Below are 12767 nucleotides of genomic sequence, written 5' to 3' on the forward strand. Positions count from 1 at the left end.
CTCCCCCCCGCCACAAATTTATTCAATAGCTCTGTATTGGAAATGTCAAAAATATTATTTTAAAGCTTATCTATTCAATTTTTATAACTTTTAAAATAATTAAAAATTTATATGATTGTTAATTTTAAGATTTGTATAAAATTAGTTAAGATATATATAAATTAATTTAAATATTTAAATTAATAAATAAAAAAATAAACAATGCTATTGCTATTTTGAAATAGGAGACTGTTCTAACTTGTAGTGGGTGGAGGATAATGGATGTCAATTTGCTGATAATGGATGTCAATTTGCTGATAATGGAAGCGCGATGCAGTCGAAATATTAGGCTAATAAATGCCATCCAGTCCAGCCAGCCAAGGAATATTACTAGGCATGGATGGAGACGAGTGGCATGAAACGGTGTCTTTTCCAAATACGGCTCAACAGGTGGTGTTGAGGACGCCGTTGCTTTTTTATCTTTCTTTGACTTTCTGTCTCTGTCTGTTTACTCGCCGATACAAGTCAATCCTTACGTCGGATCTCATAAAATTCAGCTGCAAAAATGCTTTTGGCTAGTTGCAGATATCAACTGCGTGTTCCATATTATTATTTTATTATAATTTGACCATTTATTCTTCTTTCTTCTCTATTTAAAATGATTTTGGTCCCTAAATTTCTTTATTTACTTAAATTCAGTTCCATTATTATTATTTTTATCATTTCACTTGTTTTTTTTCAAAAAAAACTTTTTTATTTGAGCTGAGCAAAAATAGCTATTTCTTTTTTGTTTTTAGAAGATTATTCTATCATTTCTTAGAAAAAAATTCATAATAATAATAATGACACCCATATTACCATTAAAAAAATATAAACAAAATAAATTCATAAATATATATATAAAAAAAACTTAACTTTAAAACTTTCAATATATTGTTTAATAACAGAAATATACTCCCTTAGCGCGTGTAATACATGAATAGACTACATTTGTCACTCACAAATCCTTTTGTGCTAGCGCGTGTCGCACGTATCTGACAAAAAATTTCTGGTGCAGCACAAGGGCCTCACCAGAAATGTTTTAATACTTGGCACGTGATTTTTTTTCTTAAGGGTGCATGTAGTAGGTGATGGGCAAAACAAAATTTCTTGTGTGTCGCGTGTGGCACACAGGCTTGACAAAAATTGTTTTTGTCATGCATCTAACACGCAAAAAATTCATATGAGATGCAGCGTGCTGTCATATCTGCGCGTGCCAAGTTATGCATATCTTAGTAGATTACGTTACCTTCATATATATATATATATATATATATATATATTGCTTATCAACTTGGATAGCATATAAAACACCATATTCATCTCACCTGCCTCCCTCCTTCCAACATGTTGAAGGGTAATAAAAAACAGAAAAAAAAAACAAAAGTAAAATAAAGATAAAATATAGCAAATTGGCTATACAATTTGGAGTAAAAAAAAGCATGGAAGTCGAAGCAAATCCTTAAAAATACCAGTAAGTCCGTTAAAAAAAGAAACAGGTAAGAAAACAGCCAAAGTAATCAACAAAGAAGAAGAAGAAGCTGAAAAGTGTTTGATTTTTGAAACAGTCACGAAGCTATTTTTGGTCACTATCAAATATCAATCCTTCCCTTTCCTTTCGTTTTTTTCTCTCCAATACACACACACACGCGCGCGCGGGAGAATTATTCTTTGATTGGCTCCTTTGACCCTTCCCTTCCCTTCTTAAAGTCTCCTCCACAAAACCCTACTTGTCTAATTCCCTCTTTATCTCTCTCTCCCCCTTCTCTTTTTTGCAATAATTTTTTTTGTTTTGCTTTTTTAGGGGCTGTGCTTCGTTCTTCTATTTAGTTGTCAATTTTTTTTGAATCTCCAGTTTTCTTTAATTTTCGAACCTTTTCGAATGTCATCATTGTGAATTGGGATTTCAAAAATAAAGGTTAGGAATTTTTTGTTAATTATTTCCATGATTTAAATGATTTTTTGTTACACTGGTAAGGATGTTCTTGTTCTGATAGTTTCAACAAACTGTATAGCAGTAAAGTTTTCTGCTTTATAATTTTAAAAGGAAAAAAAAATGGAATCGAGCAATTTAAAGGAAGCAGAAGGGGCAATGAAGGGACAGAAAAGCAATATCCATCAAGAAGCAGAAACTGCCTCAACTGCTAAAGAAAAGAGATTGGGCTCAAAAGTGAGCAGTGTGAGCAATAAAGAACTGTACTTTAGAGCAGATAAAATAGATTTCAAGAGCTGGGATATTCAGCTAGAGAATCATTTAAGCCGTGCTTGGTCAAGGGATAGGGAAGTGCAACCGACAAGAAAGGAAGAGTGGGAGATTGATTTGGGAAAATTGGATATAAGGCATGTTATTTCTTATGGGACTTATGGGACTGTGTATAGAGGCAATTATGACGGCCAAGATGTTGCTGGTACTGCAGTTTTTATTTATTATGCTCTTGTTCCTGCTTCATTTGAAATGTTTATTCAATTTTGGAATTCAAGTTCTTTTCTTTTATATATTTTTTTTTTCCTGAAGCACTGACTTATAGAAATTTCAATAATCTGTGAGATTAGCTCTGCGATCTGTTTGTAGTATAATTATGAATGAATTCCTTATTTGAAATGAAGTTGAGAAATATTTTATTTGTGTTTGATAGATAATAGGTAGCTATAAATCCTCTTCGTACGCAGTTAAGTATAGAGGTCGTAAAGGAATTTCTTATGTCAAGTCTGATAACATGCTTTAAACACTTAGGTGACGAGACAGAGTAAAAGGTTCACATGTTAGTTGGAAGGTATGGCCTTTAACTGTGTGTATTATACACCTAGTGATTTCATCACTTTGAGGCATGGCCTTAAGAGATCAAGTATTAATGATTGCATTTTGAGGCTATAACTTTATGAACACATGGTTATTTACTGTGCATGCACGCTATGTTGGTTTACAACCACGATAGTATGTGTCTTATTGCATACGTTTTCAGGGTTTCTTTTGGTCTGGATTTTGTTTTTGAGAGCTTATAGAATTCATTGTCAATACATAGTGCTTGGCAAAGAAGCTTAAAAAAATGCAGAAGCATCATTGGCTAATAGGAAAGCTGACTTTAGTTCATATCTCTTTTAGATAAGATCAACGCAAAATTTAAGATTAAACAGTAAGGCTTGAGCTTCGACACAGATTCATTGGACCAATTATTAACATTTCTAAACATCTTTGCTTAAGTTATCTTTTTATCTCTCTTGATTTTTTTATCTGAGTAAATACTTTGATTAATTTCTTTTCTTTTCTTTTTTGCTTTAAGTTATCATTGATTGGAATGAGATAACTATAGGTATCACTTGAGTGAGTCATGGTAAGAGCACCTGCTCAAGTTTTAGGATGTCACGTAAATGGCTGAGGTTCTTCTATGAAGAAGTTTTGGACTACTTGTATATTTGTTCAAGTTCTCAATGTTTTGCTGAAGGAAAGGATGCCTTTCTAAATCCTTCCCACTCTCAAATTCTCCAAGTTCATTCCTCGGCCATTGAAAACTTTGGTTACATGCTAAGTCATCAATTATGCTGCTCTGTAGAGGTGCAATGATGTACGCTGTACTTACAGCAGATGATTTGTATTGGGTGACATGTATCTTTTTATTAAAAACTGGTACATTTGTGAGGTTTCCCTGCAAGCCTCCAAAATCTTTTCTCATTTCTAGCAAGACATGCGTAATCTTATTTCAAATTAACGAGAAAAAGACTGTGTGTGATTCCTTTGTTATAGATGTTGCTGTGTGGTTTATAGGTGTCACTATGTTAAGTTTTTTTAACCACTAATTGTTTGATAGCATTGTTGTTATAATTAGTGCAATTATAAGAAACTACTATGTTGGTATTTTTCAAGCTTGTCTGTGTATATGTAAAAGCATGATGACACTGTGAATTGTCTACTTCGCCACCCAACCCCTTAAAACTGCCCAAAACATCAAACAATCACTCCATATATGCAATAATTATTTGTCTTGGCAAGGTCCTCACTGCCAACTATTAAAAATTACAGTGAAGGTATTGGACTGGGGAGAGGATGGCATTGCCACTGCTGCTGAAACTGCTGCTCTCCGGGCATCATTCAAGCAAGAGGTTGCTGTTTGGCATAAGCTTGACCATCCTAACGTTACGAAGGTAAAGGGTACTCCATCATCTATGAATGGGTTGATGTCTTCTTCAGTTACCTTCCATTGATAAACAAAAAGTTCTCTCCAAGTTATTTTTTGCGTTTTTTTTATTGGGATAGTTTCTGTTCCTTAGGTTTCCATCACAAGCTTTGTAGATGCGTCGCCATTGTATCATAGTATTAAAATCTATAACTATAATCATCCATTACAGTTTGTTGGAGCTTCAATGGGAACTTCCAATCTTAAGATCCCTTCCAAAAGTTCTTCAAGCGACAGCGTCAATTCTCCTCCTGCTAGAGCGTGTTGTGTTGTTGTTGAGTACCTTCCAGGTGGGACGCTAAAGAAATTTTTAATCAGAAATAGGAGAAAGAAACTTGCCTTTAAGATTGTGATTCAACTTGCTTTGGACTTATCTAGGGGGTAAGTAAATATTTTCAATTAGATTGTTTGTTATTTGATGTTTACTTATAGGTTTTTGCTTTGATCCACTTTTGCAGTTTGAGCTACCTGCACTCGAAAAAGATTGTACATCGTGATGTTAAGACAGAAAATATGCTGTTAGATGCTTCTAGAACTTTGAAAATTGCTGATTTTGGTGTTGCTCGAGTTGAGGCTCAGAACCCAAGGGACATGACTGGGGAAACTGGCACTCTTGGATACATGGCCCCTGAGGTACCTGCTCCCTGTTCTTTCTTTTCTCTTGCTATAGTTTTTCCCTTTATCCGAAATCTTGATAATAGATTTTAACTAAGTAATTGTCTAGGTCCTGGATGGTAAGCCTTACAACAGGAAATGCGATGTATACAGCTTTGGTATATGCTTGTGGGAAACCTATTGCTGTGACATGCCTTATCCAGATCTTAGTTTTGCAGAAGTTTCATCTGCAGTTGTTCGACAGGTTTGTTTGCTTTTATATTTTGATAACTGTAGCGGGAAACCCCATTTTTATTTCTTGTAATTTGGAATGCCCCATAGTTTTATCCCTGCAGCTGTAAGATCCCAGAGTACATTCTGAGGAAAATACCTACATATGGTATTATGTAACGCATAATATATTATGATATGTGCTACAGAGTTGAACCTAAATATCTACTCGTGTGACTAGATAATTGCTGTTGTGCAAAGTGAAAGTACTGATTTTTTAATAAGCAAAGGCATGAAAGGTATCTCCTGTTCTCTTGAGATTGTAGACCCAAAGGTTAACTCACATGACTAAATAATTGATGCTGAGCGAAGTGTAAATATTTGTGTGAGCAAAGGCATTGAAGCTGTGTTTGTTTCACTACTCTCATAATGTTGTTCCATCTAGATCATTGATGCTGAGCGAAGTGTAAATATCTGTATGAGCAAAGACATTAAAGCTGTTTTAGTGCTCTCATAATGTTGGTGGTCCATCGGACCAGGTGACCTGATTGGTGTCACCTTTTTTCAACCCCGGTTGGACTACATCTTATGTTGTTAATTTGGCTATACTGGACATTGCCTTTTTAGAATCTAGCTTGTTTGTGGTTTTAACGTACCATCTTATGTTGATAATTTCAATGTTGAAAATAATCTTTACAGCATTTGAGGCCAGAAATTCCTAGATGTTGCCCAAGTTCATTGGCAAGTGTCATGCGGAAATGTTGGGATGCAAATTCAGAGAAGCGGCCTGAGATGGACGAGGTAGTTAGGCTGCTCGAAGCAATAGATACAAGCAAAGGGGGTGGCATGTTACCCGAAGATCAATCAACTGGCTGCTTGTGTTTTACCCCAGCTCGTGGTCCGTAGCTCACCTTCGCCTTCCACCTTCCACCTTCCACCGGTCATATATGCTCATATGGTATTGAAGCAATTCACTAGATCACAGTTTTCTCAAGCACATGAACAAAGAACTTTAGAAGCAAGAGAATTTCTGCTTCTAGTTGATTCATTAAATGTTTCAGTGTAATAAAAGTTAACTTTTTTATCCCTGTAATTATTATCCTGCACAGAATTATAATATTTGGAAATGTTGGAGCTCCATACTTATTTTGTCTATCATTTTGTGAGATAGTTGTGATTCAGAGAGTAGTTTTGCCTATAAATTATGGGAATCGAGATGGATGGAAGCTAGAAATCAGGAGTTTTTGTGGATAAAAAAAAGGAATCAAAAGTTTTCATTTCAATAAATGTAATATTATCCATGGAATATTTTGAACCTTGGACAGAAATCACATGCCGTTCTTTAGTACTATTCTGAGTCCAAACAGAAGTTTGAAGATTTTGTTTCTCAAACCATGCAGATTTTGAAAATAAATTGCTTGCAGTCATCTTAGTTTATGCGAAAACAAAAGCATTTGAAGTAAATCATTAGTACTGTAAAATAGTTTGGCCAGGAAGATGAGAATCAAAAGGATGCCAAAGTATATGACAGAAACCAAACCAGCCTAAGATAAGCACCTGGGATCTTTTCCTGTGCTATTTTCATGGCGATGTTACTGGATTAGCAGGTGGTGGTGTCCGGATTGCATCAGAGATTACTCTTCTTGTTGCCCCATTTGGGGGTTTGCTGTAAAGAAGTAAGAGACTTCTTGTGCTGCACACCATGACAGATGAGGCGATTTTCTTTCTTCTTCTGTAAACATGGAAAACTTTCATTGGTAAAAGGAAGGAAAATCCTTTTGAGTAATTACAGTAGAGGCAGCTCCTAAACAAAATGGCTAAGCTAATATCCAATTATCAAGACGAAACCATTATTTTGTTAAATTAAATGATTGTCGAAGGATTGGATACAAAAATTGAAAAACATGAGGGGTTGGAAAGTAAACATTGAAAGTAGAAAGGATATTATTGCAAAGATTGGACAACTTATGGGTGCCCTTCTCCACAACATTTGTACTCTATAATTATTCTAATCAAACCAAAGAGCAACTGACATAAACTGGGAAGGAAAGACAAACTTTTCAAACACAAAAACCCTCTGATGGAAAGGAAAGACACAAGTTTTAAGATGGGACATCCAGCCGCCGAGACCTCGTCCTTTATGACTGATTTCCTCCGCCAATCAGGCGGCGTCGCCATTGTCGACGGTGGTCTCGCGACGGAGCTCGAACGACCCGACGCTGACCTCGATGATCCTCTCTGGAGTGCCAAGTGTCTTCTTACTTCCCCCCATCTCGTTCGTGAGGTGCCTCCCGCGCAAACCCCCCCCCCCCCCTCTCTCTCTCTATATATATCTATCTATATATATATATATTAATGTGTTTCTGTTGCTGTCTCTGCTTTGATTTTCGAGTTTCTTTTCTCTTTTAAATGTGGAGCAAATGGTGCCTTTAGACCCTTGAATCTTTTTTATAACGCAAGAACATGGAAAAACAAAAAAAAAAAGAAGCCAAGACTTATAAAGTAGGAAGAAATCTGTGTCATTTTTCGCTGACCGAAATTTCGAATTCATGTCACGCAAACCCTTCTGAGAGAAAGGGGGTGGGTGCGTGAGGTCAATTGGAAATTTTGAGCGTATATGAGTGGCATTAGCTTACAACAGAGAAGGACAGTGGTAAATTAAATTGGTGAAGAGTATGGACCGCCATGTGGGCTGTTTTCAGTTCTATCTATCTATCTATGATTGGGAGTGTGTTTGTGTTCTTGAATCAACTTTATAGATTTGTTTCTTGATTGGTAGAGCAAAAACTCAGATTTGCACTATAAAAGTTGGAATCTGGATAGACTCACCCCCATGACCATGAAAAACGACCATGGCCCATGTCGATGTGGTCATCACGTTTTCGAGCTTACTTGTCAAAACTCAGCTATGTTGTTTTGTGTTGGTTGAAAATCTGCAGGGACTTCAGAGTATTTAATATAGTATATTGTATTTAATCTGAGCCATTCTGCTTTCTTATTGAACAATGGGTTTTTTAAATGAAACGGGACCACTCTGTTATTGGTTGAGGATTGGGGTTGAACTTGGACAAGCATGCAATTGTAATTATTAATAATTTTTTCCTTTTGCGTCAGGGGTTTTTTTTTTCGGTTGGGGGGGTTGTAAAGTATTTCCTCAGAACAATTACGTAGAAATAGATACAGATATATCAACTAGATTTGTTTAATATTACAGAAACTGATATGCGTTACAAAGACAAACATTAAGCACATAAAACATTTGATTAACCTACATTGATATTTATTCTTAAAATTCTTGCGTCTTTCTTAAGTTCTTTAGTTTAGCAAAGAAAAATGTGTTCGTAAAACTTCATGCATGAGAAATGTAAGCAACCATATAAATAAAAAGGAAAAGAAACTAGCATAATGAAAAGCAAGTTTAATTTTCAGAAATCACAATAACATGCATCTTAGGAAAAATTCCATATAACTGCAAGTGTTTTTTTTTGTCTTTCTGGCAACAATATTTTATTGATTCCAGTGGTAAAAGTACTAATGTGGAAAACCAAATGCAATTGATGTGTAGATTCATTTGTTATCAAGACTGCTAATGGATAAATAACTACCATTTTAGGAATTGCTGCCATCTTTTTCTATTTCACAATCTTTTTTATTTTTTATTTTTAAGTTTTGGTTATACATGAAACCATATGAAATGTTGATATGTGGTATCTTTCCATTGGTTAATGAGTTTCTTGACCGAGCAGGTACACCTTGACTATCTTGAAGCTGGTGCAGATATTATCATCACAGCATCTTATCAGGTAATAACAATGATCTCTTTCTATTTGTGGGGGCACGAGGAATTTACACTCAGTTTCACTTGAATATGGACAGGCCACCATCCAGGGATTTGAGGCAAAAGGTTTCTCTAGTGAAGAAAGTGAATCCTTGCTCAGGAAAAGCGTGGAAATTGCATGTCAGGCAAGGGATATTTATTATGATAGATGCCAAAAAGGTTCTCCTGATAGCAATAATGGTAGGGTTCTGAAACAAAGACCTATTTTAGTTGCAGCTTCCATTGGAAGTTATGGAGCTTATTTAGCTGATGGATCCGAGTACAGGTGAGTCAACCTCTAGTCAAGTAATTGCATGAGCTGCATCACTGCACATATCTATTTATATCACTATCATGCGCTAATCAACTGTCATGTCTCTTAGTGCTCTTAATTTTAATTTTAAAAGCTTTGTGGAGAACTTAATACTTGGAGTTCTTATGGGATCTGAGAAAATGAACACGGTCTAAGCTTGATGGTATCAGAATGTGGTTCACTATCAAACACCAATCAACAGTCATGTTTTAAAAGCATTGTAGAGACCTACACTTAAAGAGTTTTTTTATTGAATCTGAGAAAATGAACATGGCCTTAAGCTTGATGTCCTCAGAATGTGGTTTGATATCCTTTCTGAAAGAGGGTTTCCTATTATCCTTAATAGAAAGTAAACTTCTAATTATTCTTTCTTTTCCTCTTATTGTTGCTCTCCCTTTACAGTGGGAACTATGGCGATGCAATTACCCTTGAAACCTTGAAAGATTTTCATCGCAGAAGGGTACAGATTCTTGCAGAATCAGGTGCTGACCTCATAGCATTTGAAACAGTTCCAAATAAAGTAGAAGCTCAGGTATTGACCAGATCCTTTTTCATATCATAACATTTTAATTTCTTTCTCTTAGAGGAAAGTCATGATCAAATCTAGGAAGAGGAAACGAAGTTAATACTGGTGCTACATTTCATTTTGGTGCTTATTTCCCCATTGATTATGTCTGTGTTTGTTCAGGCTTATGTTGAACTCTTGAAGGAAGAAGACATAAAGATTCCTGCATGGTTCTCTTTTAACTCTAAAGATGGTGTTAACGTGGTTAGCGGTGACTCTTTGCTTGACTGTGCTTCAATTGCTGAATCATGCCAGAATGTAGTTGCAGTAGGGATCAACTGCACACCTCCTAGGTTTATTCATGGACTGATTTTGTCCATTAAGAAGGTATGCTTTTTGTCTTCCTGCTATTCTTTTGTTGACGTTTTTAAATTTTCTTAATGAAGCACTGAACTACAGTGTTCATTATTGGTGGCCATAACTTGTCTCAACCTGATGCAAATTCAAACCAATGTCATTTGTACAATAACTGACCATCAAAACTCTTTCTTTCGTTAATGAACTTATTTATCAGTGCTAGAAATATAAACAACAATGAAGCAAGGAGAACATAAAAATAATACTTGCCATCTATGTCCACAAAACTGTATTGAAGTTGTTGTCGATGATTGCACTGGGTTTAAAACTTTTCTTGGTCAATAAATTAACAATAGCCTAATTTCTTCGATAGTGTTTGAACTTACAATTATCATTTATTTTTCTCTGGTTAAAAAGCCAAGAACTGTGATTGAATTTAAGAATTGAATGAACCCAAACATGGATGCTGAGAAAGGCCCTGCGTGGTATGAAAATTTTTCCCTGATATTGAGGGAAGTGTTCGACCAAATCTAAGATTGAGTTCATTCAATTCTTAAATTTGTGAATAAGCTCCTTGTCTATGTTAGAGATTTAAGATGATATTGATGGTTTTATACTTTTTTTTTGAGTCCAATATGGTCTTGCACTATGTTCCACTGTGCACTGTCGGTATAAAGAATGTGGTAATGGATAGCTCACTTGATACTAGATGACTTGGGTGGCTGTTCTATGGTGGGTGTTCTATGGCAGCAACAGTTATAACACTTGCCCCTTGACTTCATGGTTTCTATTTTATGTTAAAATAGTTGTTGGATATGTGAGTGTGTGGGTGCGCGCATGCGTGTGTAAAGTAAGTTAACGGTGTCTGGCACTTTTGTTTAATGAAAATTCTCTCTTCATGAATGATTTTATCAGGTGACTACAAAACCAATACTTATTTATCCAAACAGTGGAGAGAGTTACGATGGCAAGCGGAAGGAATGGGTGGTGAGTTCATTTTGATGGCTGTGAAAAGCACATGGAAATTATTTCCATATTGTTTTTTAATAATATTCGAAGGCATCAATTAGTCCTTTTTATTTCAAGAAAAGGATTCTCTCACGTTCTTCCAAAAGTAATTGCAAGCAAATTTGCCTTGCGGAACACTATTTTCTGTCTGTATCTTACAACTTCACGGCTGGTTCTATTTTTTAATATGCCATTTAACTGTGTCAACCCGCTTTCTGTTGCAGCAAAACACAGGCATATCAGATCAAGATTTTGTATCATATGTAAACAAATGGTGTGAGATCGGGGCTGCCCTTGTTGGAGGCTGTTGCAGAACAACTCCCAATACTATCAGAGCCATATACAGGACTCTTTCCAGTAGATCCCCTGCGCTATCCTCATAGTGACCACGCTTGCCTTCCCATGGTGTCTGTAATTCCAAACCCAAACATGGATGCTGAGAAAGGCCCTGCGTGGTATGAAATTTTTTCCCTGATATTGAGGGAAGTGTTCGACCAAATCTAAGATTGAGGTCGACAGCCTTGTTTTTTTTACTGTTGTAGCCCTGTGTGGCATGACCAAATATATGCTGAAGTTTGTAGAAGATTGAGGTTTCTATTTCACGAGCTACCAGTTTTCGAAAGGCTACTGCTATTGAATTCTGACTCGAGGATAGCGACCACGCTTGCCTTCCCATGGGGTCTATGTAATTCCAAACCCAAACATGGATGCTGAGAAAGGCCCTGCGTGGTATGAAATTTTTTTCCCTGATATTGAGGAAGTGTTCAACCAAATCTAAGATTAAGGTCGACAGCCTTGTTTTTTGTACTGTTGTAGCCCTGCGTGGTATGACCAAATCCATGCTGAAGTTTGTAGAAGATTGAGGTTTCTATTTCATGAGCTACCAGTTTTCGAAAGGCTACCGCTATTGAATTCTGACCCGAGGATCGACAGCCTTGTTTTATGTACTGTTGGAACTCTTGACCCGAGGATCGACATTTTGTTTATTGCATTGTTGTGAGACAGGATTTTAAGTCAAATAAGATATTTCTAATAACCCCTGTAGAACAGTCAAAAGTTGGACACCATTTTGATCTGAATTATTTGATTATACTCCACCCTATTAAAGTTTTCACAGACATCTCAGAAGTCATTCATGACATTTTCGGGCAACTTACCCACAAGCTTCGCCTACTCCGAATAATTACTACACGCATAGATACTGAAAAACTAAAGGTGCACACGATTTTCATTGATAAGATCTGAAACAGAATCAAGATTAAGGTGTCAAAAAGCAGCTCTGCCCAGTAACACAAATGGAAATCTTGGATGGGGGCAAGAAAATGTAGTATATCAGCTAACAATTTACCACTTTGATTTTCCGGTCAGACAAAAATCTATCAAAAAACACACGGTAAATCACACTAGATCTAATTGCATGGTACAAACCAATCATATAGGTACAAGAAAGTCCTTAAATTAACAGGATTTTCAAGTCCCTTGCATAACAAGGAGCATCGGTGATCACGTATCAAAACCAGAGTAGACACCGCTTTCCCTTAACAACCTCTTCTCTTCTTCAACATAATTCTTCCCCCTACTAGCCTGACCAAGCTCTCGTTTCCTCTTCTCTTTCTGCTGGAATGACATATTTTTCTTCTCTTTTGAAGTTTGCACATTCATCAAAGCCTCTCCATCCCTCAATGCATATCTTGTTTTCTGTCGTTCTTGGTAGGATTCTCCAACATCCGTGGTTTCGCGACGCTCTTTTCC

General features: G+C 36.3%; 3 protein-coding genes across 3 annotated transcripts in view; 2 read left to right on the forward strand and 1 right to left on the reverse strand.

Annotated features, from left to right (window-relative positions):
• Positions 1–1457: 1457 nt before the first annotated feature.
• LOC105131402 (serine/threonine-protein kinase HT1-like) lies at positions 1458–6200 on the forward strand. Its single transcript, XM_011034353.1, has 6 exons — positions 1458–2426; positions 4037–4158; positions 4363–4571; positions 4649–4823; positions 4915–5049; positions 5715–6200. The coding sequence occupies exons 1-6, from the start codon at positions 2075–2077 to the stop codon at positions 5919–5921; spliced, it is 1200 nt and encodes a 399-aa protein (XP_011032655.1). The 5' UTR covers positions 1458–2074; the 3' UTR covers positions 5922–6200.
• Positions 6201–6852: 652 nt separating this feature from the next.
• Positions 6853–11529, forward strand: LOC105131403 (homocysteine S-methyltransferase 2-like). Its single transcript, XM_011034354.1, has 7 exons — positions 6853–7299; positions 8762–8818; positions 8892–9118; positions 9548–9677; positions 9834–10037; positions 10923–10994; positions 11240–11529. The coding sequence occupies exons 1-7, from the start codon at positions 7096–7098 to the stop codon at positions 11396–11398; spliced, it is 1053 nt and encodes a 350-aa protein (XP_011032656.1). The 5' UTR covers positions 6853–7095; the 3' UTR covers positions 11399–11529.
• Positions 11530–12309: 780 nt separating this feature from the next.
• LOC105131404 (uncharacterized) overlaps positions 12310–12767 on the reverse strand; it is a 1163-nt gene continuing 705 nt past the window's right edge. Inside the window, exon 3 of the mRNA XM_011034355.1 lies at positions 12310–12764. Coding sequence (XP_011032657.1) covers positions 12519–12764 — 246 coding nt within the window. The 3' untranslated portion in view covers positions 12310–12518. The remainder of the gene's footprint in view (positions 12765–12767) is intronic.

The sequence above is a fragment of the Populus euphratica genome, unplaced genomic scaffold (assembly GCF_000495115.2).
Source record: "Populus euphratica unplaced genomic scaffold, PopEup_1.0 scaffold23.1, whole genome shotgun sequence".
Taxonomy (NCBI): domain Eukaryota; kingdom Viridiplantae; phylum Streptophyta; class Magnoliopsida; order Malpighiales; family Salicaceae; genus Populus; species Populus euphratica.